This window comes from Coturnix japonica, chromosome 17, assembly GCF_001577835.2.
Source record: "Coturnix japonica isolate 7356 chromosome 17, Coturnix japonica 2.1, whole genome shotgun sequence".
NCBI lineage: Eukaryota > Metazoa > Chordata > Aves > Galliformes > Phasianidae > Coturnix > Coturnix japonica.
Window position 1 is genome coordinate 1,143,823 of NC_029532.1, and position 25,869 is coordinate 1,169,691.

General features: G+C 54.3%; 2 protein-coding genes and 1 long non-coding RNA gene across 6 annotated transcripts in view; 2 read left to right on the forward strand and 1 right to left on the reverse strand.

Moving 5' to 3' along the window:
* Window positions 1-180: 180 nt before the first annotated feature.
* On the forward strand, window positions 181-23,952 carry ARRDC1 (arrestin domain containing 1). 3 transcript variants are annotated; one of them, XM_015878689.2, is made up of 8 exons: window positions 181-402; window positions 11,422-11,532; window positions 18,995-19,045; window positions 19,517-19,671; window positions 20,156-20,335; window positions 20,708-20,884; window positions 21,102-21,507; window positions 22,224-23,952. In XM_015878689.2, the coding sequence occupies exons 1-8, from the start codon at window positions 285-287 to the stop codon at window positions 22,286-22,288; spliced, it is 1,263 nt and encodes a 420-aa protein (XP_015734175.1). In that variant the 5' UTR covers window positions 181-284; the 3' UTR covers window positions 22,289-23,952. The 3 variants fall into 3 exon arrangements, with proteins under 3 accessions (XP_015734175.1, XP_015734174.1, XP_015734176.1); XM_015878688.2 differs by having other exon boundaries at window positions 182-402; window positions 20,153-20,335; XM_015878690.1 differs by lacking the exon at window positions 181-402 and adding an exon at window positions 2,221-2,266 and having other exon boundaries at window positions 20,153-20,335.
* Window positions 23,897-25,672, reverse strand: LOC116654177. Its single transcript, XR_004309103.1, has 2 exons — window positions 25,581-25,672; window positions 23,897-24,952 (listed from the first exon to the last, which is right to left on the reverse strand). It is a non-coding gene; the product is annotated as an uncharacterized LOC116654177 (long non-coding RNA).
* The window catches only part of EHMT1 (euchromatic histone lysine methyltransferase 1), a 78,335-nt gene continuing 78,108 nt past the window's right edge, over window positions 25,643-25,869 (forward strand). For both annotated transcript variants that reach the window (XM_015878772.2, XM_015878758.2), the window contains exon 1: window positions 25,643-25,752. In XM_015878772.2, coding sequence (XP_015734258.1) covers window positions 25,732-25,752 — 21 coding nt within the window. In that variant the 5' untranslated portion in view covers window positions 25,643-25,731. The remainder of the gene's footprint in view (window positions 25,753-25,869) is intronic.

Below are 25,869 nucleotides of genomic sequence, written 5' to 3' on the forward strand. Positions count from 1 at the left end.
TCCCATAACCGTGTAATTCCCTCACATCCCAACCCCATAACCGCATCCCGACCCCACAACCGCATCCCTCCATCCAACCTGTGTCCCACCGCCGCATCCCCCGCCCACATTCCCCCTCCTCTCCGTTCCTCTCCGCCCGCCCCTTCCCTCAGGGCCCGCCCCGACCCTACGGCACGGACCGGGGCGGGCGGAGGCGGGGCGGCCCGACGGGGCAGGGCGGCGGAGCAGCACGGAGCGGAGCGGCAGGGCAGGTAGCAGCGGAGCGGAGCGGGGCTGGAGCGGCCATGGGGAAGGTGCAGCTGTTTGAGATCCGCCTGGGAGAGAGCCGCGTCATTTACAGCCCCGGAGAGCCGCTGGCCGGCACCGTCACCGTGCGGCTGTCGGGCTCGCTGCAGTACCGAGGTGAGCTCGGGGCCTGCCCGGGGATGGGGACGGGGCTCCCCGGGCGGCGGCGCTGCGTGGTCGGGGCTCGGGGCTGGCAGCCTTTGGGCCGAGCTGGTCCGGAGCATCCCGCACCCTGTTGCATTATAGAGGGGGGTCTGGACCTGCCCCTGGGGTGGGCTGTTGGCCACCTTGTTGCGGAGAAGTCTGCAGCGGTTACACGTGTTGTAATGGGGGAAATATGAACTGGTTATTTTGTTTTCCTGTTCGTTTCTGCCCCTGAGACATGTTACTGTGGGGGTAATGATAACCAAAGAGCTTAAAACGCAGCCTCCCGTCGCTGGGAGGTGGCCGTGCTGCCCCGCCGCGGTTCCCCTGTTCTTTAGCACCTCTCCCAAGTGCTCACGGCGGATTTTGGGAGCTTCCTCGGGAGGAAAAGAAGCATCTCGGACAAGTGGAGGCTTGTCTGGTGTTTAACTCCCTCCCGAGCAAAGCGCGTGGGTCTCCTCGCCGGCTGCTCCCAGCGGCTCCTTGCACCGCCGGCATTGGCAGCCGGGCACGCTGACCTCCAGCCCTGCTGGGTGGGCTCAGCTGTGCTTTGGTAGCGAGCAGAGCCTGAGCTGGGCTCTGAGAGACGGCACATGCATTGAGGCAAGAGTCGAGGTGTGCCTCCCCCTGTTAGAAGCTTCTCTAGTGTCCGTTTTGGGCTGAGGTCACTCGCTGTGTGTTGGCTTCACCGCTGGGGTGGCAGTTTGCCACGGCTGGTGCCTGTACTGGCCCAGATAAGCAGTGCACGTGGAGACATGGTGCCTGGGCTCCTTGCTGTGCGCCCTCCCTGCTGGGCTGGTCTCACCTTCAGGAGAATGGGAGGAGTGGTGGTTGGAGCATCCTCCTGTGGGTACAGCAGCAGGCAGCTGGACATGATGGTGATGGGGTCAGTCAGCCTCTGGCACACTGTGCCTTCTGGGCATGTGGGGCTGATAGTCACAGGACAAGGGGGAATGGTTTTAAATTGAGACAGGGGAGGGTTTAGGTTGGATATCAGGAGGGAGTTTTTCACCCAGAGGGTGGTGACACACTGGAACAGGTTGCCCAAGGAGGCTGTGGATGCCCCATCCCTGCAGGCATTCAAGGCCAGGCTGGATGTGGCTCTGGGCAGCCTGGGCTGCTGGTTGGTGACCTGCACACAGCAGGGGGTTGGATCTGGATGATCATTGTGGTCCCTTTCAACCCTTTTTCTATGATCCTGTGGTTCTGTTGGGGTCTGAGGGGAGGTGGCTTCCCCAGCTTGTGTTCTGTGCTGTGTTCACCCACAGCTCCTGTGACCGGGACTGACAAGCAGCTCTCTGGGGAAGGCGTGCGGTGCTTCCCCTTTGCAGGGTCATGCTCACAGCACCCAGGTATGGTGCTTTCTATTTCCTGGACTGCTCTGACGTAGCAAACACAAACAGGCCTGTAGACGATTACTTCACACGGTACCTTGTTTTATGGCTCTTGGAAATTGCCCCTATCAAAGGATGGTCAGTGCAAGCGAACAAAGCTCGCTCTGCCTCGTCAAACATGCTGGAAGTCTTGGGTCATAGGGAAGCTTAATGGAGACACACCTTCTAGGATCATAAATGCTCCCACCTACGCTGGTTCCTTGCCAGCCCTCTGACAGCAGTAATGGCTGTTCAGTAACAAATTGGCCTTGCTGGCCATGTAGCAACGTCACAAATGGTGACTCACCTTTCGTGACCCATGTGGACCCTCTGGGGCCACGTCAGTGGGGCACACTCACCCCATGGCCGTGCCAGGATGGAGGTCTTCCTCTGAGAACTTCTGGGCCTCGAGGGATATCGCTAATGGGAGTCCATGTCCCTAATTGCTGTGCCTCACTTGCTGGGTAAACCATCAAATACCTGTGTACAAAGAATAATGAATCTAACAGGAAGCTGGCACTGGGACAGCTGGGTGTGGAGTTAATTTGGGGCAGGTGGGAGGGAAAGAAGTTGCTCTCAGAGCATGGGCAGCCCTGTTTGTTGGCTGGAACAACCCTGATGCTGCTCAGGGCTGCTGGAGCACTTTCCTCACTGTTCTACTGCATCCAGAGCCATGTGGGTTATTTCAGCCCTGATGCCTATTGCTCAGCGATGCTTCTTGTGGGCAGAAGTGTAACGGTAAATAACAGCTGTCTCTCCCAGGTCACGGAGAGAAAAGAAACTGAAAGCCCTTTCTGGAGCAGATTTCAGTGCCGTGTTCTCTGCTCTGTTATTTGGCTGTCCAGGTTTATGCGATGATGACTTGACTTTCAAATCAGTCCTTTGAACTACAAATCTGCAGGCAAAATATACTGCTGTCAGTTCGTGCTCTAGAAGTACCCAGGTACATAACTCTCCTTTCTGCAGAGCCTGAAATGAGGTACATGGTTTGACTTCTCAGCTGGAAAGCTGGGAAATCTGGCAGTGGAGAAGGGGGCTGAAGGCAGATCCTGAGCTGTATCACCAAACTAGAAGGTCACTTCTGAGTCCCTGTGTTGTTGGACTCTGACACAGGAAGATGTTCCTGCAGAAGGGCTGTGGATTGGGCTGTTCTGCGTAGCAGTGTCCATCAGATGGGCAGGAGGGCCCCATGGCTCAGCCCTGCTCTGGGTGCAGCCTGGTGTAATAGTGTGATGCCAGCAGCACGCAGCCAACTGATCCCAGGGCTTTTGGAAGGTGGGACCCAGCAGTGGCTGGCAGTGACACACAGCACTGCTGGTATCACTCTGCAGCATCACCCCAGCAGGCCGGATGGCTCCAGCAGCAGCGGCAGTGGATTAACTTTCTTTTCTCATTGTCTGGAGCGAGACAGCAGTGAGCTGCGTGGCCAACCCTGTCTGAGACTGGGGAACAAAAGAAGGATTTTTGCTATCCTGGCTGGCTCGTTGCTGGAACTCAGCTCCTCTGGAGTCAATAACTAATCACAGGAATGTTTTGTGTCTCTTGTCTCTGCAGCATGTGCCGCTCTCTGCATCTCCCCCCACCCGCACACCACTTGTGCTCATCTTGAGACACTGTTTGCTGCTTTCTTTGGCGAGGAGATGTGCTGTGGCCTTCCCTTTTGAATGGGAAAATGAGAGAACAAATGGAGTGGAGCTCTGTCAGTCTGATTTGCTTCCAGGTGTGACAAACAGGGTGCGATTGTGCGTTCTCTCCCCGGAGCAGTGCAGAGCTGGCAGGGGCGTAGCTTGTCTTCTGAGCTGGAGTCAGGTAGGCAGGAGGGGACGCTCCCTCGCCTGGAGCAAGAAACTCTGGGCTTTCTGTGCCTCTTCTTGAGGCAGCTCCCCATTCCTTATGGGAACATTGCAAACTGGCAGCAGTTGGGGGCTGGGAGAGAGGGAGCTTTGCTCCTGCTTTGCTCCTGAAACAGCCTGGCAAGCACACCAGGGCTGAACGTTTAGCTTGGTGCCCCTTTAATTGAGGGCTGAGCATTGAGATCTTGCGTGTGCAGTGTCTGGTGTGACCTCTGAAGGCAGCAATTCCTGTGGAAGTGTGTGATTTTTCTATGTGCTGCTCTTCAAGTTGTCACCCTTAGTGTCTTTTGTGGAAGTGGAAAGTGCTTCAAGGGGAAGGAAAAGTGCAAAGGACGTGGATGGCTGTTGGCCTTGTGTGCAGGTGTGGCTGTAGTCCCCATTTCATGTCTGTGATCTAAAACTGGAGGTGTAGTAGCTTCAGACCGCAGAGATGGGCAGGTGTCTGTCTGCTTTCAGTGCCTTTTGAAGAGCAAACTCCCACAGGTGTGTCAGTACCCTGAGAGGATCTGGGGGTGTCCCAGCATAAGGACAGACCCTGCTTTCCATCCCCTTGGCAAGATGAGGGTGCCAAGTTTGTGCCAATGCACATTTGTTTAGAGAACTAGTTTAAAACTGCCCTGACCTTTGAGCACTTTAGTCTGGATTGAAAACCGGAGCTTATCAGATATCCGCAGCAAAAAGGCTGCTTCCGAGAAACATGAATCATTTCTGGAGTGTTAATGCTTATAACTTCCAGTCTTTTGTTCTTGCTGAAGGAGCCACGCTCTTGATGGCTCTGGCTCCAGCTGGAGGTAAAGCTGCTGCTGCTCACTTTTCCTCCCTCGTGTGTACGCACCCACCTTAACCCCAGGTGTTCCCTGCAGTAAGATTCGGGGTCAGAGTGGCAGCATCTGTGGGGAGGAAGGCTCAAGGGTGGGTTTGACTGCATGCTTTCTTGATGGAGAGCATCAGCATGGGGCTGGCTGTCAGCTCTGAGTCCCCAGTGCTGTTTGCAGGCATCCAGCCTGGCTGTGTGGATCACCTTAAGAACCCGTACTCCTCCTAGCATAGTAGGGATTTGTTATGAATCTGATGCTCTGCTAATAACAAGAACATAAGTTGCCTTTCTGAACTGATGATTCTGCTATAAATAGAGAATCCAGCTGCTTACATTGAATGGCATCAAAGGAAATCATAGGAGCGGCTCTTATGCAGAACGAAGTGGGTTCTGGCTGCTTTCTCCCAAGTCGCTGGGACTGGGGGAGGAGTATTTGACAGCCAAGATGTGTGAAAGCAGTGCCTGGAGCACAGGTTGCTTGTCCCCGTTCTGTTGTCTGCTTTCCTTCTAGATGGCTCCTATCGCTCACACTGGGATGTCCAGGATGCTGTGAACTTACTTCTTTGGTTCATGTCAGTGATGCTGTGGAGACAAGCTCATCCAGGACACCTGGCTGTGTCAGTACTGTCTGTGCTGCTGCCCCTCACTGTGTGGCAGGGGGTGTTCAGCCTCTAACAGGCCTCTTGCCATCTATCAGTCTGACTTGGTGGCTGCTCTTCCCTTGGTGAAATGGAGCCCCGTGCCTGGCAGCAATCAAACAGGTTGCACAGAGAGGTGATGGATGCCCCGTCCTTGGAGACACCCAAGGTCAGTCTGGATGTGGCTCTGAGCACTGATGGAGCTGTGGGTGTCCCTGTTTGTTGCAGGGACTTGGACCAGATGGCCTTTAAGGTCCCTTTCAGCTCATACAAATCTGTGATCCTGGAGGAGCTGCTTGAGCCACAGCTCCTAGATGAGGGTGCCCGTGTACCAGCAGAAAGTGGGGTGACTCAGTCCCTCGGTAGAACCTGGCCCAGAGCAGCCCTCCTGCCTGGCTGTTTCTGTGAGCCTGTTGAGCATGAATTTCCAGAACTCTTTGAAGCCTTTATTTAGAAAGAGCCTGAAAAGGGAGTAGGCTCTGGTGAATCAACCTCTTTGTGGTAAGCAGAGAAACCTGATCAGTCGGCTGATTATTTGCAGTACAGAACCCAGGGGTTGTGGAGGAGGAGGTCATTAAACCTGCCCAGGGAGTGGGAAGAGCAGAGCTGTGGTGGTCACGGGCCGACCCGTGTTCCCAGAACATCAGAGCTCAGCCTCATCACAGTGGGTCAGTGTCCAGCTTGTTCTGCTGGTGTGCTTGGTGCTGGCAGGGAAGGAACAAGCATGTTTGACAATGAGTTTAAAGGAGTGGTTTGTTGCAGTGTGAACCTGACTGGTGTTTAAGCACCTAGGGAATGTCTCCTGGGACCTGCAGTGTGGTTACTGTGGTGAGGTTTCTTGCCCTGTTCTTCTGTTTTTAGACAAGGAAGTCGTGTGTACTGGAATATCCTAACTGCTTCGGCCCAAAGTAGGGCTAAGTGCTGGGTGGAAACCTCTTTCCATTTGGGCAAGCTATAAAAAAGTGGTTCCTCTCTTCAGTTTCACACGGCTCAGCCCGAGGAAGGTGGCTGTGGTTGGGCTGCAGTGCTGCAGGTCCTGGCAGCATTCCTGTGCACTGGGTCGAGCTGTACCGACTCTGCTCTGCTGCACCTCGGCCATGTGGGACTTGTATTCCCCTCCCATACAGCTGTTTGGAGGCCCAACCCTGAAGGTAGAGATGCTCTGACTGTTTATGCAGTGAGTCTTGAGCACAGCTTTGAGGGCAGGTGTGTCTGTCTGCAGTCAGGTCAGAATTTCCCTTTCTGAACTTATGCAGAAGCAGAAAGAAAAGAGCTTCCAAAGGCTGAAAGCTGCCTTTCTGCACCAGAAGAATGACTCCACCATCTCCTCTGGCCTTCCTCTCATCCACAATCCCTCTGCATTTCTGATGGATGGTAGGAAGGAGGCTACGAGTGCTGGTGTTACAGCTGAGGTGGGAGACTGACACAAAGATTTCTATGGTGAGTGTGAGATCTCTGTGCCAAATGCTGTGTTTCCTGCAGTGCCTGCTGTGCTGCTGCAGCACTCAGAGGCTTCTGCCCTCCTGTCCTGGGATGGAGGTGCTGGTCCCTCTGCACGCAGCTGGTGGTGCTCAGTCACTCCTGCACACGTAGACCCATTGTTGCATGGAGCATTGCTCCTGGACCACATGTACAATGGGGTGAGAGTTTGGGCTCCTTGAACTGGGCTGAGGTGCAACTTTCTTCTTTCCCTGCAGGTTTTGGGCCTGTTGCATCAGGGCTTAGTGGTACATTCTGTCCCATTGGTGTCCAGGTTGCCCTACTCACCGGTGAGGTTTCCTCCCGTCCTCCCCTGATGTGGGTGCAGACAGGCTCGTTAAACTTGCTCAGCCAGGGATTTCGTTCCAGATGCTCAAGATGACCCCTTTTCTCCGAGGGCAGCCTGCGTGCTGATAACACTCTGTGATGCTATAAATAAACCTGTCAGCTCTGCGAGGGAGAAAAGCCTGCAGTTCGTCCTTAGCAGGAGCCCAGCAGCTTGCTTTCTTCTCTGGGGTGTGTGCAGAATTCTGATTTTGGGTAGGGGCTGGAAGCAGCCGCCATTGCTGCTGTGTGCCTGTGATAGAGGAAAGCGCTTGGAAAGGAAGAGGAGTGACCTTGCCTGGGAGAAGACGTGGCCAGGAGGCACAGATCTGCCCTGTCTCTCTTTGGGGAAGTCTGCATTTCTGGGATATGAACACCTTTGATGTATTGTTGGGGTGGATTTGGGCTAAAACCAATCGCCCTTAGTTTAAATAACAGCTGTGTGTCACCTGTATAGCAGAACCATCACTGCCCAGTTGTTGCTGCAGGTGGGGTTGTCACTGGCTGTGTGCAGCTGATGCTCTAGGCTCCATGCAGTGGGTTGCAGTTGTGGGTTCAAGGTGTGTGGGAGACCCAGCATGGACCTCCTGCATTGCATGGCAGAGCCAGCTCCGCTGTGACAGCTAGAGAAGAGATGGGGACACCTCCTCCCCTGAGGCTGAGTCCCCTTAGTGCCCTTGTGCTGAGCTCTGGGGCAGCAGGAGATGGGAACTTCTCTGGGCAGTCCTTCACTATGCCAGATGCACCACTGCCTTCAGCTCCCTCCCAGCTCTGCTCTTGCCTTGCTAGCTTGCTAAATGCCTGGGACTATTTGTGTCTGAAGGAGGACCCAAAAGGATGGAGACAGCTGAGAATTAATTAGGACTTGCTGGTTTAATTAATAGATTCTCGGTGTATTTGTGCACAGTGGTTTGGAGCCCGAGGAGCAGCCTATCTTGTGAGCTCCCTGTGCAGAGGAGGACACGAGCCCTTTGTGTTAGAGCTTGTTCCAGTGACTTTGTGAAAGCCAACCTGTCCAAGGCCTTGTTGTGCTTCTCTCTGTGGTCTTGGTTTCCTTGGTACTTGTTTTTGTGTTTTTTATATAGAGCTTTTCTAAGAATCACCGAATCTTTGCAGGCTGCTTAAGAGCTGCTCTTGTGCTGTGTGCAGGTCTCGAGTCCCCCAGCCTGGCCCCGATGGGGTTGGCACTTTGTGTGCTGTCAGCTGGCCTTGAGGGCAGGGCTGTGGGCTGCTCTGGGTCTCTGTTCCCCCACCCCAAAGAAATGAGACCACAGTGCTGCTGTGACAGCTCGTTGATCTGCAGGCACAGATTCTTCCAGCTGCCATTGATGAAGTGGTGGCTCTGGGCCATCTGTCCCCTCCCTGTCCCAGGAGCTGTGGCTGTGCCTGGGTGCTGCGACTGGCTGGGAGAGGGGAGAATCTAATTGAAGCATGCAGATGGCTGCCTGCCGCTGCTCCGATGGAGAGGGGTGAGGAAAGGGCTCCTCTTGGCTTTTTTCCATGAAACGAAGACTATCTGATGCAGACTATCTGTTGCTGTTGTTGTCTGGAGCCAAGCACACAGCAGCCCTTCTGCCTTTGGGATGTGCTGTGTGTGGTCAGTGAGGATGCTTTGGGGTGGCTTTGCAACCTGCCTAGCCCTGTGCTTATGGGAGTGGGTTTGCCATTCCCAACTGAACCCCTTGGGCCCATCCATCCAGGTGCTGACTGGCACGGGGTTCAGCTGACAGAAACCCAGGGCTTTTCAGCTGGGTTCTGGTAATTGGGGTGGGGGCTGCATGTCCTCTGCTCTCCCCTTGCCTGCGATGCAGCGCCAGCTCCCTGGCTGACAAAGTAATCTGAGGTGTGCGGCTGCTCTCCTTACATCACCCTGGGAGAAGGCAGACGTGCCCAGCTCCTGGCATCTCTATTTTTGCTTAGAGATGGATATGGCTGAGCTGTCTCCTTTTATTTCCAGCACTTGGCGAGTGCTGCGGTGCGTTGCTAAAGATGAGTCTGGCTGGATTCAAGCTGCTGCTTCTGAGAGTGCTGGGGGATCGTGGGGTGCAGGGCCCCTGCCTTCTGCATTGCTTTGTGATTCGCTTCTCCTCCTCTTGCTGCTCTTTGCTCACCCCTCCACTTCCCTACTGCTTTTTTGCCTTTTTTTTCCCCCTGTATTTATTTAAAGCAACCTGGGTAAACAGAGTGCGGGAACATGGGAACTGGGGCTTCTGGTATGACTGGATTTAGGAGGCATTTTTTATGTGTTTCTAACAGCCAGAATCGGGCTGTTCTGGTGTATGAACACATCTTATTTTCTGTATCTGCTGCTTGGCGTGGAGATTGCCTGCAGGGAGCTCCTGGAAAGTCTCAGACTGTGCACTTAGTTTCTTGGCAGCCCTGCTGATGAGCTTTGCACCTCGGGTAGCTCCAGTTGCTGCAGATCCGATGTTGCTGGTTTGCCAGAGCTGTCCCACTGACCCCACTTATAGCTCGCAGCTGCCCCCAGCACTGCATGCCTGGGTTCAGCCTGTCAGCTGCTGCATGTCCCGGATCCTCTTTGTGAGCAAGAGCCTGTGTGTGCCCCAGCAGGAGTGACCTTCAGGACTGTGACAGCAGAGAGTCACCCATGGTGAGGACCTAGAGACAAAGTCCTCTCTTGGCTGTGGCCAAGCCTGTTTGGGTTGTTGATGGTCAGCTGTGAAGCCTTGGAGCTGGCAGCCCCGTGGACAGTCAGAGATAGAGCAACCATAGCTAACTGCAGTAAGGCTTTCACATGGAGTCTGTGTAGCCCTGAGGTTTGCTGCGGGGGAGCCCAGCTTGCAATGGGGATCAGCAGCCAAACGTTGGCTGTGAGTGCTGGGTTGCAGAATTTGGCACTGCTGAGTCCCTGTCTCTCATGGGAAGGGAGATGGGGCAGCAGTGTCTGTGTGCAAATGTGCCCACCCACCTCCCTACAGGAACAAGAACGTCTGAGCGCTGCAGTGCAGCAGGCAGGCTTGGATGGAAGACTTCCATCCCCAACCCAGCGTCTTGGTGTTGCAACAGATGGTAGTTATCTTTAAACTTTTCAGATGGTCGTTATCTTTAAACTCTGCGGCTGTGGGGAGCCTGTTCCGGGGAGGTCCCTCCTGTTCCTGCTGGGGCTTTCTCACATTTCCTATGTGAAAACATGGGAGCTGAGTGTTTGAGCCTGGGATTGGTATGAGTGGAGCCAGACAGGTTGTCTGTGCTGGGTGAGCTCACCCTGCTAAAGCCTCTACTTTTGAGCTCTGATGGGAGCAGTGTCATTCCCTGGTGGATGGGTGGGGGGGGGGGGAAGGACTTGACACTGCTCTGTGGTGCAGGGGACCCATTCCAGCTCAGCACAGCCATGCTCTTTGCTTTGTCCCCAGCATCAGAAGTACTGGTGTGCCTCATAGACACAGGCAGAGCCAGTGCGTAGTGGTGCTTGATTAACACGAGTTGGCATCTGCCGCTGTTCATCCCTTGCCCTTGAGGATGAAGCAGTGCTTGGGTGCTCCAGGTCGTGGTCGGGCTGTGACTGGGTGAGCAGGGCTGTGGGTTGGCTGTTCCTCCTTTGGGACTGGAGACTTTGAGCCTCAAGCAGCCCGTTCAGTCCGGACTCATATGGCAAAACACAGTGAAGGGGACTGGGGTGTGAGCTCTGCATTCCCCCTGCAGAGTGGGCTGGGTTTGGGTTTCTTTCCACCTTGAGTTGGGCTGGCAGGGCAGGCACTGCACGGAGCGGTGTGGGGTGTATGTGAGCAGCATCACTTGCAGCTCAGTGCTTGGGAGGAAGGAGGTGGGGAGCGTGGAGCAGGAAGGCAGCCCTGAAGTGGGGCAGATTGGCTGCCTGCCTCCAGGGGAGAGGCTTCCTGTGAGATGCTGCTTGGACGCAGCAAGTGGGTGGGTGAATTGGGAGGAGAGCCTGTCTGGTGGCTTACCAGCAGGTCCAGCACGGGAGCTCTGTGGGATCTGTTAAAGTTGTTGCAAAACCTGGTGGGAATCAAGACAGGAGACATTCAGGCTGGAGCAAAGCACTGCAGATGCCTCTTGCTGTGTAACAAGCAGGGCAGACTCGGGGACGACTTACCCAAGGCAGGGCACAAACAGCTCCAATTCTGTGTTTGCTTTGGGAGAGTCAAATGGCATCTTAAATGCTTCTGGAGCTGGCTATGTGGCTTTGCTGTCAGTCCTGTATCTCTCACAGGAGGAGGAGGTGCTCTCTTGAAGTGGTCTCTGGCTGCTGAGAAGCACCGACACTCAGCAGCCCTGATGCTGAAGTCACTGCTGGGGCCTTTACAGTGAGCCAGCATGAGATCTTCCTGGTGCTGACAGCTGCAAGTAGCACTGGGGGAGCAGAGAGAGTGTGATAGTGCTGAGAGCAAGGGGAAAATGTGCTCTGGGCTGGAGCTGTGACCTGATTCCCCCACTCCCTTTTTTCACCCTGTGTGTTCATGAGGCTCTGTGCAATCATTGTGGCTTTGCTTTCTCCCTGACTTTTGCATGTTGTTTCTCATTAACAGCCATCAAGGTGAGCTGTGTTGGATTCTGTGGGGTGTCAAACAAGATCAATGACACTGCCTGGACCGTGGAGGAGCAGTACTTCAACACCACGCTGTCTCTGGCAGACAAAGGTGAGCTCCACAAGGGTTTGGTGGTGACCTGTGGGTGTGTGGATTCTTACTGGGAGGTGGCTGACTCTGATCTGCAGCAGTGCAGTGATGTGAAATGCCCCTTCATAGGCTGCTTTGACTTGTGCACAAAGTATATGAGCTGATATTGGAGGCAGCAGGAGCTGTGCAGAGTGGCATCCCAATCGGCTGCACAAATATGGGGTGTCCTCTGGCCCTGCTCTGCTTAGAGTGGGGCTGTCAGCAGCCACGTTGCTGCTGCTGGTGGACATCTGTGAGCACAGTGGTTGTGAAAGCCCTATGGCTTAATCTTACTCTGCTTTCCACGTGCTATCTATGGGAGTATCAAAACACTTATCAAAACTGGTCAGCTGAAGCTGGTGTCAGGCTGGGAGTGGTTGAACTACACTGGAAGGGGATATGGAGGTGTTGCTCAAGCTCCAGGAGAAGCACTGAAAGGGTGGCATGAGCAGCCTACGGCAGCTCCCAGTGCACAGCTGCCAGTCGAGGTGCCTGGAGATACAGCAGTGGGGCTGTGTTATCCTGTGGGTAAAGTGACACCAGTAGCCTCAGGGGAATCTGGGCTCGAATGAATGCTGTCGTTCTGCTATTAAATAGGTCAACCTTAGCATAAATAATTTGTGCTGTGCTCTGGCTCCTATCAGAACCAAGAGGTGCCTGTATTCACCTGCTGAGGGCAGTGGCTGTAGCAGGGATTGTAACGTGGCATTAGGCCAGGCTTGCAGTGCAGTCCTCTGATGCTGCACTGATCCTTTGATCTACTAACAGGAAATGGGTGAAGCTGAAGTGGCAGCTCCTGCCAGCTCAGCGATTTCTCAGGCAGAGCTTTTAGCATGGAGGGGAAACTGACCTCACTTGGAGATGATGCTGCTTGCTCAGGTCTCAGGAAGGGAGGTGGCTGGTTGGCTGCTCAGTTTGGCTTCTAGCCTAGGGGCTGCAGGAGGAGTCAGACTGCTTGGGAGGGCAATGAGAGATGGTCCTGCTTTTAGACATGGTAGTGATCACAGCCAGGGAGCTCAGCTGTGAATGCTGGGCTGGCAGAATCCTGGAGGCTTTGGAAGGGGCTACAGGCAATTCAGTGCTGGTGAGCTGGAGACTGTGAATAATAGCAGGCTCCTGGAGAAGCTTAAACTGCACTGACAATGAACTTCTACATGTTTTTCTAGTGTTAATGATTCATGAGGAAACTGTGCTACTGTAGATGGTTCTGTGCTGGTAAGGCTGTCACAGCAGAAGCCTTGGGATAGGAGTGGGTATAGGAGGGTTCTCAGCCTCTGGGAAATGCTGATGGCTGCTCCTGCAGTTGTTTATTGCAGGGTTGCAGCTCTCAACTGGAGCAAATGTAGACTATGAAGGACAAAGCTGTCCCTTAATGTAATACCTTTGAATGCTCAAATTCCAGAAAGCCTCCAAAACTGGTATTCCCAGCTCCTAAAGTTGTCACAGAAAGCGTTAATATTTTTGCTCTTGACTTTTCTGGAACCCAAGTTGTTGTGCACTGCTGAGTTTGTGTGTCAGTGTCAGTAGTGCAGGCAGCCTGGGCCGTGGGTGCAGTGAAGGGAAGATCTGCCCTGTAGGACCACCAAGCTTGGACCTGAGGTGTGTTGTGCTGTTACTGCCCTGTCTTGCAAAGATACATTGGAGTATTGGGTAAAAAGCAGGTTGCAGCTCTGAGGGCTGATTCAGGCAGACCATGAGGGAGGACCCCAGGTGTCCCCAAGGCCATGCAGTCACCACATGCCCAGCTCTGCTGTCCTTGGGGCTGCAGCAGCCCTGCTCCTGTGATGTGGAGCAGAGAGGGAAGCTCAGTGTGATAAAATGCCCGCATGATCTCTTCCCATGTTCTGAGTGGCAAAATAAATAAGAAGAAAAACAGCCTGTGCTCTTGAAGGACATTCTGGGGGAAGAGGTTTGCAAAACTATGGAGACTTGGAACACTCTCCAAGCGTTTGAGAGCATCTCTGCTCTTCTGCACCCACACACCTTGTTGCTCGACTATGAGTCTTATGTGGCATCATCTATCATTTGTTTTACAAACAACTTATTTTTTCTTAAAGGGTGTCTATTGCATGAGAGGAGACAGACCATGAAAATATCCTGTGCGCCCACTTAGCAGCACAAGGCACTATTTAAGGCACTGGCTACATCCTTAACTCCTTTCTTTGCTTCCACATCAGAGCAACATCAGTGTGGAGGGGCTCCGACTCCCTCCTGGCTCAGCAGCAGCTTAGAAGGCTCCACTCACTGCTGTGTTCCTGCCTCTAGGAGCTGGGTATTGCGCAGGGTCCGTGCTGTAGCCTTGGCAATGACTTGCAGCCCAGTGGTTTAATGAACTCTGCTCGTTACAGAGAAGCTGCCAGGAAGTGCTGAGGGCAGCAGCTGCTCTGAGTGCATGCAGGCAGGGCCTCACTGCTGTGTTTGCTTGAGGACACTATGCAGGGTTGGGGAGGTCGCTTGGCCTGTGGGGGGTAGGAAGGGGGGGGACCTGTTTGTTTTGCTTCCCAGCGGGGAGGGTTTGCTTTTCCCACCTGACCTGAGTTTGGCTTGGCCCATTGCTCACTGGTGCTGGCTCGTCTTGGATCATCTTTTTGCAGGGAGGAAAACAAACACAGTGATGGAGACCCACAGACGTGAGTGGTGTTGGTTTTCCCTGGGTAACTGCAGTACAGGAGATCAAGTACACCAGTTGCTGCTAGTACAAAATAGCCTTGCTTGTCCCGACTGCTCAGACAGAGAGATGTTTCTCTTGATCCCATATAATGGAGTAATTCAGCTCTGCAGAGCACTCGAGCTCCTCTCCCCTCCCCTTCTGCAGCTCCAGCCTCGTTCAGCCAGAGAGAGGCAGGTCTGCCATGAGCCTGCATGGGGCTGTTTGCATTGGCCATGCTCTGTCTCCGGCTGCACACACAGCTCTTGTCCTGTGGATGGATTGTGCATGCAAAGGTAGACTTCTTTAAATCCTGCTTGTACCTGAATTGAAGCCATGCAGGGAGCTGGCTGTAATTGCCAGCTGACCTTCCTTTTGGCAGCTTGTTAGCTAGCTAGCAGGCACTGTGGGGAATTCCTGGCTGCTATACCTGCTTCCTCCTCTGGCATATTTCTTGTGCAAAGTGCTAAAATGGGGCAGCTGTGCATCACCTCTTCCCTGCTGGCCTGGCACATCAACTTCCCAGCCATCACAGGCCGAAAGGTTACAATACTGTCTTCCAACAGGATGGAAAAAGCACAATGACCTGACTGGGCAGGTGAGGAAGGATGCAGGAAGGGTCTTGGTCTGTTCTCAGGGTTGTGTTTGCAGGAGGGAGCAGAGCAGCGGGGCTGGACAGCCCTGAAGGAGGTGAGAGCAAACGTGAGCAGTGATGAGCCCTTAGGATTCTCTAGTTCCAGCTTGTGCCCGCACTGTGCTGTGGGTTGTGGAGCAGCAACAGCACGTTTAGCCCAGGAAAACCACGTGTTAAGAGCTGCAGTCACTGTGGGTCTCAGCAGCTTTCTCAGCACTTCCTCATTTCTTGCCTCAATAGATCACTGTTAATCCTCAGAGGTTTTTGCAGCATTGCTGTACTGCCAAATCCTACTAATTCTTTGAAAATGTCACTGAGAACTGCTGATACAGAGAAGTGTAAGCAGCAGAGCCCTCACTGCAGCCTCGCTGCTGAGCCTTCTTGTGTGTGTTTCCTTCCTCTGTGTGTATCTCCTGCATTACAGAAAGGTTTATCTCGGTAGCATTAACCATATGGGAGCACCGGAGGTTGTTCCCACTGTGTGTTTGCGTGCAGCTAATCCAGCATGAGCAAGTTGCTTTGAATGGGAGCCTAGAGCTGGGGCCGTGCCCGTGCTGCTTCTGCACTGTCCCTGCTCAGCTGAAGGCTGCTCCATAGCAGCAGTTCTTTTGGGCAAGCAAAGCCAGGCTGAAGGCTGTGTCCTCCCCTGGCTGTGATTGCTGTTGTGCCCACCCTTCTCCTTTCTTTCTGTCCACATTGATGCCAATCACGTCAGCCCCAAGGAGAATTTGAGCTGGGCATCTGCAGCACTGATACCTGCTGAATTTGGTGGCTTTGAGGAGCTCACCTGCCCTGCAGTGGCAGGGAGCCAGCAGGCACCAGGTAGCTGGCCCTTCTGCAGACTTTGGCCAGCACACTCAATACATTGCTCTCTGAGTAGCCAGAGAGATATTGCCATATGGCTAGGCCTGCTGTTCCCCTGTTAGAACAACGGAAAAGTGTGTCCTGTCCAAAGGCTAAACTTGTTTGTGCTCCAGAGCAGGAGTGTGTGCTGTCATCAACAGGATGGTAGCAGCCAGAAGGGCTGGAGGTCAGGCAGGAGTTGGCTCCATGCTGGGGTGGAGGACACCTACCAGGCTCCTGGTCCTGGCTGCAGAACAGGTAGGACCGTTCTCTTTGTGGAACACAGAGCAGCGCGCTGAATATCCATCTTTGTAGCCCTTGCTGAGTTGTACACACAGCCTGGCAAGGCAGGGAGAGGTGAGTGCTGCACCCTGCGCTGCCGTTACAGCTGTCTGGCCCCTCAGGCTCTGGCATGCTCAGACGTCTGGGCTGTCTCTCCCAATGCATCCGAGTGTGAGATTTCAGAAGGGTGAGTAATGCAGCTCAGCTGAGTTTATCGTTGCTGTGCATCAGTGGCCAAGGCATCTCCCTCTGCTGGCTTCTCTGCAGCTCCGTGCCCTGCTGGCACTAACCTGGGCACTGTCCTGGTGGTTGTAAGCTGCTGTGGGCAGGCAGGAGGCACTGCTGGGCACTGAGCCCTGCAGGGATTTGGGATGGAATTGCTGGGGCCGGGTCAGCAGGCTGGGAGGAGGCATTTGGCTGTTGTTTCTGTGGCAGCACTGGTTTGAACTTCAGGTCCCACCTGTACTATAAGAGCAGTTTGTTTGCATGGAGGGAAAGCTGTAGAAAAACCTGGGAAGCAGACAGGCTGTGTGCAGTTCAGTTCTGCTGCCAGGGGATCCCTACCAGCCCGGGCTGTCTGCACCTTTGTGCATCAGTCCCAACCTATCTGCAGCTCTAGGGCAGGCTCGGGGCATGAGCAGCTCGAGCTGAGAGCTTGGGAGCCCTGTGTGACCCTGAGGCAAGTCTGAAACCTCTGTCCCTGCACAGCATACGAGGTTGCTTGTTTTCCCTTCCTATGGCAGCAGTTCCTTTCCTTCCAGTTCTTTGTAGGGTGTGGGGCAGCAGAGCCCTGCTGGCTGGGTTCCTATCAGGAAGGAGGGCTGCAGGTACAGCCCCATGACAGAGCCCGGCCGACTCCCTCCCCTGCCTAATGACTTTCTCAAGATATTTTTAGCTGCACGTAAACTTCAAGAAAAGCTTTTGCATCTGAACACAGTGTGGCCTTTGTTTGGGCTTTGGGAAATGGTGAGGTAATGGCTTAGTGAGGCTGCAGCAGCTTGCACGGCTCTTTCCCCCTCACTCTGTGCATTTAAAAGCTGCTTGGGAGCCCTGGGGTGCACTGTGAGTGGATCCAGCTCCGTGCTGTGCTCCTGTGAACCTGGCCTGGTCTATACTCAAGTGTGTCCTTAGCAGAGCTCCTGGTGCAGTTTGGCTGCTGTGAATGTCTGCCTGTGCCCTGCAGCACACGGGCTTCCCAGCAGCCTTGTCAGCCCGCCAGGCACCCGAGCACACCCTGGCTTTCGCAGGAACCTCCCATCGTGGTCAGGATCTTCTGTTTTTCCTCATCTATTTTTATTAAGCCATGTCCCAGGAATAGCTCTGGCACTGAGCTCCTGGGTATGCCGGCATGGGGCTGCCCAGAGCTCCCTGCTCCAATGGCCTCCAGGCTTGAAGTGTAGGCAGCAAATGCAGGCACTGCGTGCTTGGGGCCCTTGGAGCAGCTGGTCATTCATTAAGCAATGCCATGTGATGTGCTGGTAGGTGCTTGGTCCTGCTGCGACCATTGGAAAATGCACTGTATGTAAAGGGTCTCAGGGCTGCTTAAAGCTGCTTCCCAAAAGTGAGGACGTGGCTGTGGGGTCAAAGTTTTGCCTTAATAAGAGTCAGGAGCTCTTGGAGCAGTGGCTGAGTCCTTCATGTCAGTGAGGTTTTGTGCTGGAAACCTCCAAGCAAAGGCACCTGCTGCATCCGAGCATTGCCCTGCACTGAGTGAGCCCTTACCAAGAAGGGAACATGAGGAGGCTGGGGTGTCTGAGGCTTCCAGAGCAGGCATTGAGTTGCTTTATGCCTCCACCTTGTGACAAGCCGGCATGTTGCATTTTAGCCTACATATCCGGTTTTATCTGGGGATGAGAAGTGAAATCACCAGGAGCGTGTTTTGGCTCAGAGCGATGGCAATGGGCAAACCACCTCCTTTCTGTACAGGCTGAGTGTATAAACACACAGCTCTTCTTTCCTTCCTGACCTTCTGTAGTGGTAGGATGAGATCAGCTGCAGCTGTGTGTGCTGGGGGCTGTGGGCAGTGCAACGTTTCCTAATAGGAACTGTGGACCAGGCTGAACTCTGCCTTGTCTACCTGGGCACATGCTGCAGATGGGGGTTATTCTCTGCTCCGTTCCCCTGTCGTGTAACCCACCTGATCCCCTGGTAGCAGGGCTTTGTTACTGTCAGCTCTGCAGAGCCAACACTGCTAACAGGCAAGCTGTCTCCTTGCTCTTGCGTCAACTGAACAGCCAGCCAAATTTAGAGCCTTAGTACCTCCAGCAGTGATCCTGCAAGGCAGAACAAACAGAGCTTGAGTTAATAGGTATCCAGGTCTCCTCTTAGCACTGCCAGTCTGGAAACAAAACCTCTTATGTTCGTTCAGTAAATGTGGATTATTCTTTACAAGGACAGCCCGGGGAGCTGCCTGATGGTCCCAGCTCCCAGCATGGGGCTGGTTTGGGGTCACTGCCACCCTGGGAGGGGTGGGGGATCCAGCTGGGTGAAGGGGAGCCTGGGGTTGGAGCTGTTGCTGGAGCTGTGTGCCAGGTCTTGGCTCTGCTCTGTGCCCTCGAGGCAGCGGTTGCAGGGAGCTGAAGAAAACCAGCATTGAGGTTTGAACTCCCAGAGCTGTGCTGGGAGCCTGCAGCCTTCTCCGAGGCACTCGGTGCCATATGTGGGAATTCACAGCTGTGGTTTTCTGCCCTGCACTGCAGTGACTGCCCGAGAGGAGAATTCAGGGGCATTGTTGAAGTTACTTCTTGACTCTGGTCCTCCAAACAGCTGGGCTGGGGTGTTGCAGGTCCTGTCTCGGGGCCAGGATCTGCAGGGGTGCATTTAGGCCAGGGATTTGGACCTCTGGTCCCAGCTTGGTGGATTGACAGGTGGGTCATTGCTCCTTGCATGCAGAGGGTGAGTGAGGTAGTGTCCATGGGTGAAGGCAGCTGGGTAAGTTGTGTGACATTCCCTTGGCACTGGCCTCTCTTGACCATGCTCCAAAAATACCATTCCAAGGTGACAACCTCCCACTTACCTGTTACTCTTATTTCCCACAGGAGTCCTTTCAGCTGGGGAGCACAACTTTTCCTTCCAGTTCCTGCTGCCAGGTATGATGCAGATGCATGTCTGGAGGCTCTTTCACCTTAGCAAGGGCTTCCCCAGCTTTGAGAGCTGTGCTGAGGCCCTGGACTAGCTGGTGGAGGCAGGCTGGGTCCAGAGATGGCAGAGGGGAGGAGTGTAATGTTGGCTGCAGTCAGCAGAGGAGTTTAGACAAGCTGTACACTCCTATCTGGAGCAAAACTTGGTCTGTACTGCTGCTGACAGCTTGGACAGAACCCTGTGGGCTTTCACCTGGGCACAGCGGTCCTGGCCTGCATCTGGCCAGCTGTCCTGGGTGCAATGTGCTGTGGGGGTGCCTTCTATAGGGAGTTTGGATGACCCAAGTGCTCATCCCCATTTGTATGTTATGTCCCTTCGGTGCTCACACAGTTCTTCAGGTGAAGAGTAACTGTCTCAAGCACAGAAGTGCTTGGCTTAACTCAGTTTTGTGATACCTTTTCTTTCTTTCTTGATTCCAGCCTCTGCTCCGACATCATTTGAAGGTCCTTTTGGCAAGGTCCTCCATCAAGTGAAAGCTGTGATAGACACACCTCGCTTCTCCAAGGACTACAAGTGCAGCAAGATCTTTTATGTTCTCTGCCCTCTCAATTTGAATGACATCCTTGATATTGAGGTAAGAACAAGGATGAGCTTGGCTGGGAATCACCAAGGCGTTGCTGCTTCACCTTGTTATAGGTGATATGTGGGAGTAATTGTGTGTTTGGGTAATTCTCTGGCTGCATGTCCTGCTGGTGCGAGAGCAGTCTGAGGACTCCTGCTCTTGATCTGCCATCAGTCCCCACTCGTTGATTTTTTGACTCTTACACACATTATTTTGGAAGATTAAGTGAATTCTGAGCATGCTGAGAGAGGCATCTCTCTCAGCCAACAGCACTGGGTGCTTGTAGAGACCTGGCTTTGGGGAATTTGAAGGGAGGAGATGCTAACAGGACAGGAAAAACTGGAGGGATGGTGGAGAGAGGCCTGTTGTCTGTGTTACTGGTTCCTCATGGCCTCTTAGAGCAGACATTGCTGCCTGCTTGTCTTGGGTCTGAGTGTTTTCCTGGAGGCTCTCTGACACTCATGGCTCACCATCTGTCTCTGCTGTTTTGCAGCAGCCCAACACGATGTCAGTTACCAAGAAGTTCAACTACAAGCTCGTGAAAAGTGGCAACGTTGTCCTGACAGCCACCTCGGATCTGAAAGGGTACATAGTGGGGCAAGTGATCCAGCTCCGCACAGACATAGAGAACAAATCAGGCCGGGACACCGGGGCTGTGGTAGCCAGCCTGCTCCAGGTAAGCATCCAAAAGGGGGATTCTTTGGCTTGTGCTGATAATCCACCTCACCAAGGCCAGTGTGAAGCTGGCTGTTTTCACCACAGTGACCATTGCTGCTGCTTTTGTCTGGAAGGGGTTAGCAATCAGCCCAGACCTCTGGTTACCTTTGTTTCCCTCTTCCTGGGGAAAGAGGTGGTAGAGGATGTGTTTTGCTTATAGCAGCTCAGACCATAATGCAGTGATGGGTTAATCCTGCCCTGCAATGTGTTTATTACATTTGTACTTGTTTGACGGAACAACTGGGTGATTTTGTGTCCTGCCTTATTTTTGTGGGGGATGGATGATCATCTGCAATCTTTCTGCTAGCTGTTTTTATTCCTGTCTGCACAGAAAGTGGCTTACAAATCCAAGCGTTGGATTTACGACCTGAGGACCATCGCGGAGGTGGAAGGTTCAGGAGTGAAAGCCTGGAAACATGCAGAATGGAAGGAGCAGATCCTTGTTCCAGCACTGCCCCAGTCCATTCTGCAGGGCTGTAGCCTCATACATATCGATTACTATATCCAGGTGAGCAGCTTGATGCTCTGGTGGGTTGTTCTGCAGTTATGGGGGCACCTTGTGGGTGTCAAAGATGTAGCTTTGCTGAGGAACTCAGTGTGAGCTGTTCTGCTGGTCCGTAATGATGGGTGATGCTTGTGCTATTGTGCTCCTTGTTAGGTGAGCCTACCTGTGCCCTATGCGATACACAACAAAGAGGATTCCACTGTTTCTCCTTCTCTTCCAGGTTTCCCTCAAGTCACCAGAGGTTTCAGTCACCCTTCCCATTTACATTGGCAACATTGCAGTGAACAGGGTCCCCCTGAGCCCTTCCCGGTCTGTCCAGCACCTTCCATCCGCAGTGGTACCCAGTGCCCCCCCGGAGGAAGAGGAGGCTGCTGGCGGTTATCACCCGATGGACAATGTCTTGATCCCCACCAAAAGCCATTCCCAGCAGCAGCCTTTTAGCTACGCCCCAGGACTGAGCTTCCAGGAAGCGGACTCGGAGCAGACAGGCTCCCCAAATCACCCCACCCTCTGCCTCTCGACAGGAGCCACCATCCCTTACTACGCCGAGGGAAACGTGGTGCCCGTGCCCACTGCTAGCTCGCTCATTTTGCCTCCAGAATACAGCACGTGGGGCTACCCATACGGTGAGCATCCCATTCCTGAGACCTAAACAGTCTGGCAGTGTGATAGCAAACATCTGCTATGACAAGAGTCTCTTTGCTAGCTGAAAAGCCTGGATTATAGAGATGTCAGCCTGATGGGGGCTGAAGTCAGGGGAGATTGTGAGAAAACTCTGCCTGCCTTCCCTGGAAGAGCTGCTTGTGGCTGTGACAGCCAGCTGTCCATTCCCACGTCCACACCCGTGCTGCCCTGGGCTCATTCTGAGAGGATCTCCCCTGCTCTGAAATGAGCTTTCAGCCTCCCACAGATATAAAAACTCCTTGGCTTGTGGTGAGGCTGGCGGGAGCAGAGCCAGGAAAGTGATGTAACTGAAATCTTATGTCTGCTTTGGAGCAGGCCTGCATCTGGTCTGGAGACAGAAGCTGTGGGGGCGGGTGCTGAGAGACTGTCCAGGATGGAAGAGCTCAGGGAAATCCCAGCACGCTGCGTTCCTGAAGCAGTTCTTCTGTGGGGTGGCTGGGACCAGCGCTGTGGCACAGCCCTACCTGCATCACCCAGGCAGTCAGCACTGGGGTGATGAGAGATGCTCGGATGTGTCACTTCAGCAGAGCAGGCTGTGGGGTCCCGTAGTGCCTGCACACACATGTCAGTAGCCTGCTATGCTTGGTACTGAACTACATAGATGGAGGTTCAGGGAACTTCCCATTATAACTGTTCTTGTTCTTTGCTTTCCATGCAGAGGCACCTCCATCCTACGAGCAGAGCTGCAGCAGTGCCAACTCCAGCATCAGCAATGGCAACTAACCTCCCCTGCTCCACATCCCGATGGTTCACCGGCCTGCTGCGAAGTCTGGTACAGCACAAGGCGTCTTTTTATCTCCGTGGCTGCTTGGCAGAGTAAATGGCACATCCTGGCCTGGGTTTTTTGAGTCTCTTTCTTGGGAGGGGGAAGAATTAAAGGGCAGCCAGAGCAGCCCGTGTTGTGTGTAGGAGAGGTCTGAACCATCTCGTTCTGCTGCACCAAAAGCTGGAAGATCTGGTCTTGCCCCAGGGATGCCCTCTGCTGCAGCCTGTATTTGAAGTACTGTAGTCACCACTAACTGCTTTACTATCAAAGCACCTGCGATGCCTTATCTGAAATCCTCCTGACTTGGCATGTCTCCACTGTAGGTGAAGGCTGAGCTGCGTGAACTTTCTCTTCTCTTTTGTGGGCTGTGTGCTCTCCAGAAATGCTTCTGCCCCAGCCCTTCCTCCTCGTCCTCGCTGGTCCCAGGGGTAACTGAAACAGGAGCTTTCTTGGAGTGGGCAGGGTTGGAAGGTCGGGGACTGTTGCCAAGCCAAAAGCACAAGCCCTCACTGTACCTGCGTGGTAGGATGAGTGACTGGCAGCCTTTGGTTCCTGGGCAGTGACCTGGACGGCCGCCTGCTTGTGCTGAGTGGAGAGCAGGCTCTGCCAACAGGGAGCCTTTATAGCAAGGATAACTTTCTAGAGAAGACAGACCCTCCTTGCTTGCTGCTAGGACGACCAGCGCTTGTCAATCTGTACAGGGGACACCAGCTCCCATGCCCCACCTGCTCCTGCAGGGCACCCTCTCCATCCCAGCTGTCCCGGCCTTAGGCAGGCCAGAATTACACGACAATCAACTTACAGAAGTCAGTCTGATGCTACCTCTGCGTCTGCCCAAGGACTCTGCCCATGGAAGCCCCATCCTTGGCGGTGGCCCCCCACCTCCATCCAGGCTCATCCTGGCACTTTGCTCCTTGGTACCACACCAGCACGGGGGGCTGCGTGGCCTGGGGACGGCTGGTACTGCTGTGCTGCTCATCTCCTGAATGGAGTGAGTGGGAGCACAAACTGCTGCTCTTCATTTGCAGCCTCTGCTGGACCCGCTGGGTCAGGGGAAGAAGCTGAGATACCGAAAGTAACTTTGTTTTGGTTTGATTTGTTTTCCTGTTTGCTTTTTATTTCCTCGTGTAGCTTTTTAGCATTGACTGCCCGAGCTGAGGAAACCAAACCCGGGATGCTCAGAGCTGTGGGCATCTGACAAAGGCTGAGATGGCAGACTGCAGCTTTGGCACCTCTAAGAATTGATCCCACGTTTCCTCATGCTGGGCAGGCAATATCTAACAAACCTCGGAGCTCTGCCTCCTCACAGCCCCATCTGGCTGCTGGGGACAAGCCCTGCTGTGCGTCCTTCCTTGGCAAAAGAAAAACCACCGACCCTTTTTATTTCCTTTTGTTTTAAAAGCATTGAACTGTTTTAAGGGTAGAGTAGAGAAGGTGCTGTTCTGAGCAGCGCCGGCCCAACATCCACCAACGCTGGTAAGAACGATTGTCGTTGTCCTTAAATATATACATTATATATATATACATATATATATATATATGAGACAAAGGTTTGTTTTTAATGATGGAATTCATAAATTCAAATTTTAATGCTGTATTTAATAAATTATTCCAAGAGAAATGCTGTGCTCTGATTTGATTCCGCAGGATCTGATTCAATTCCCAGCTTCAATCCTTAAACAATTGTTTTGTTTTTTTCTCCTCCTCTGTTTGCAATCAGGATGGGAAGAGGCCCGTGAGATAATTGTTTCCAAACATCATTCAATGGGAAGCACCAAAAATAGCCCTCTGTCCATTCTCGTGCTGCTTCCTTCTCACTCGGCACATCTTTTAGCCCATCCCTGCAGCTCCCAGTGCCAGTTGTGTTCCACCAAACCCCATTTTGCTCTGCTGCTTTCCTTTGCAGTTCTTGGTTTGCTGGGCTGAGCTGTGTGTTGTGAGAAGGGCTGCAGCTCCTCCTCAGCCCCAGTTCCCATTGCTGGATGTTGGCTCCTGTTGGAGCTTAAAATTGAACTTCCAGTATCTCCATCGAAGCCTGGAGGAATTATTTGGACCAACAGCCAGGCCGGGCTCGCTGTGCTGCTGGCAGCCCATCTGACAGCCCATCTTTTAACACGTTTCCAGCCCCCTGCAACAGTAACTCATCCCATCCTTCCTCCCTCATTGACCCGGGTGGGACCAACCCTCAGCTCCATTCCAGGGCTGATATAACCTTCCTCTACTGCCACACGTGGCGTTTTTACACAACGTCCTGCCGTGCGATGCGCGACCCGGTTTCAAGCTGTAACAAAGCATCACGTTCGCAGCGCTTTGGGCTTTTATCCCCCTGGAGGAGGATCTCCATCCCTTTGTCAGCCCGCGGCTGCGCGCTCGGGGGGCCCCGAGGGGCGATGAGTGTCCGGACCGCCCCCAACACCCGGCCCATCGCCCCCACCACCCGGGGACTCTTATTTTGACTGCGGTTCGGTGCCGCCGGGCGGGGGCAGCAGCGGCCGCCGGAGCGCGGTGTGTGCCGGGCGGGGCTCCCGGGCTCGTCCCTTCTCCGCCTGCGGGGCCGGGCTCAGGGCTGAGGGCTGGGCTCGTTGTAGGGGCTGCGGCTGGAGGCGTTACGGGGCTCTGTCCTACACATCAATGGGACCCCGCGGCCCCGCAGTGTGAGCGGGGCAGTGCTGTGCTCCGTCCTGTGCCCCGTATCCTCAGCCCCGTCCCGTCCCCAGCTCACGCCCGTTGCCGTCCCCATTCAATCCCCATCAGCGTCCCTCCCTCTCCCCATCCCAGCCCCGCTGCCGTCCCTACCCCATCCCATCCCCATCCCATCCCCATCCCATCCCCATCCCATCCCATTCTATCTCCATCCCATCCCCATCCCATTCTACCCCCATCTCACCCCCTCCCATCCCTGTTCCACCCGACCCCATCCCCATCCCATCCCATCCACCCCATTCTATCTCCCATCCCCATCCCATCCCATTCTATCTCCCATCCCTGTTCCATCCCATCCCATCCCATTCTATCTCCACCCCATCCCACCCCCATCTCACCCCCTCCCATCCCAGTCCCACCCCATCCCCCCCCCTATTCCCATCCTTACACCCCCCCCACCCCATCCCCCTCCCATCCCCATTCATTCCTGCCCCCATCTCACCCCTCCCCCATCCCATCCCCCTCCTGTCCCCATCTCACCCCTCTCTCTCCCCATTCCCCCCCATTCAGTCCCGCCCCTATTCGTGTTCCGCCATGACACCGTACGGCCATGAGACCCCATCGGGTGCCGCCATGTTGCCTTGCGCATGCGCGTTCCCCTCCGTCTCGTCTCCATTGAGAAGAATGAGGTGAAGGGGGCGGGGCGGAGGCGCGAGGAGCCGCCGTGGGGGCGGGGCTACGCTCCGGGGCTCCGGCCATGGCCACAGTGGATGCCGAGGTGAGTGAGAGCGGCGGCGTCCATCTACCCGGGAGGGGGGACGGAAGCTGTGGGAGCGCTCAGTGGTTCGGCCCGGAGCCGTGCTGCCGCTGTCGGTTGCCGTGATCTCGCCGTGCC

What these genes read in the sequence shown, in the direction of transcription:
- ARRDC1 (XM_015878688.2), top strand. Translation starts at nt 285, where the DNA reads ATGGGGAAGGTGCAGCTGTTTGAGATCCGCCTGGGAGAGAGCCGCGTC. An exon ending in ATGACATCCTTGATATTGAG is followed by an intron (nt 19,672 to 20,152) that starts GTAAGAACAAGG and finishes GCTGTTTTGCAG; the next exon opens with CAGCCCAACACGATGTCAGT. An exon ending in ATATCGATTACTATATCCAG is followed by an intron (nt 20,885 to 21,101) that starts GTGAGCAGCTTG and finishes CTTCTCTTCCAG; the next exon opens with GTTTCCCTCAAGTCACCAGA.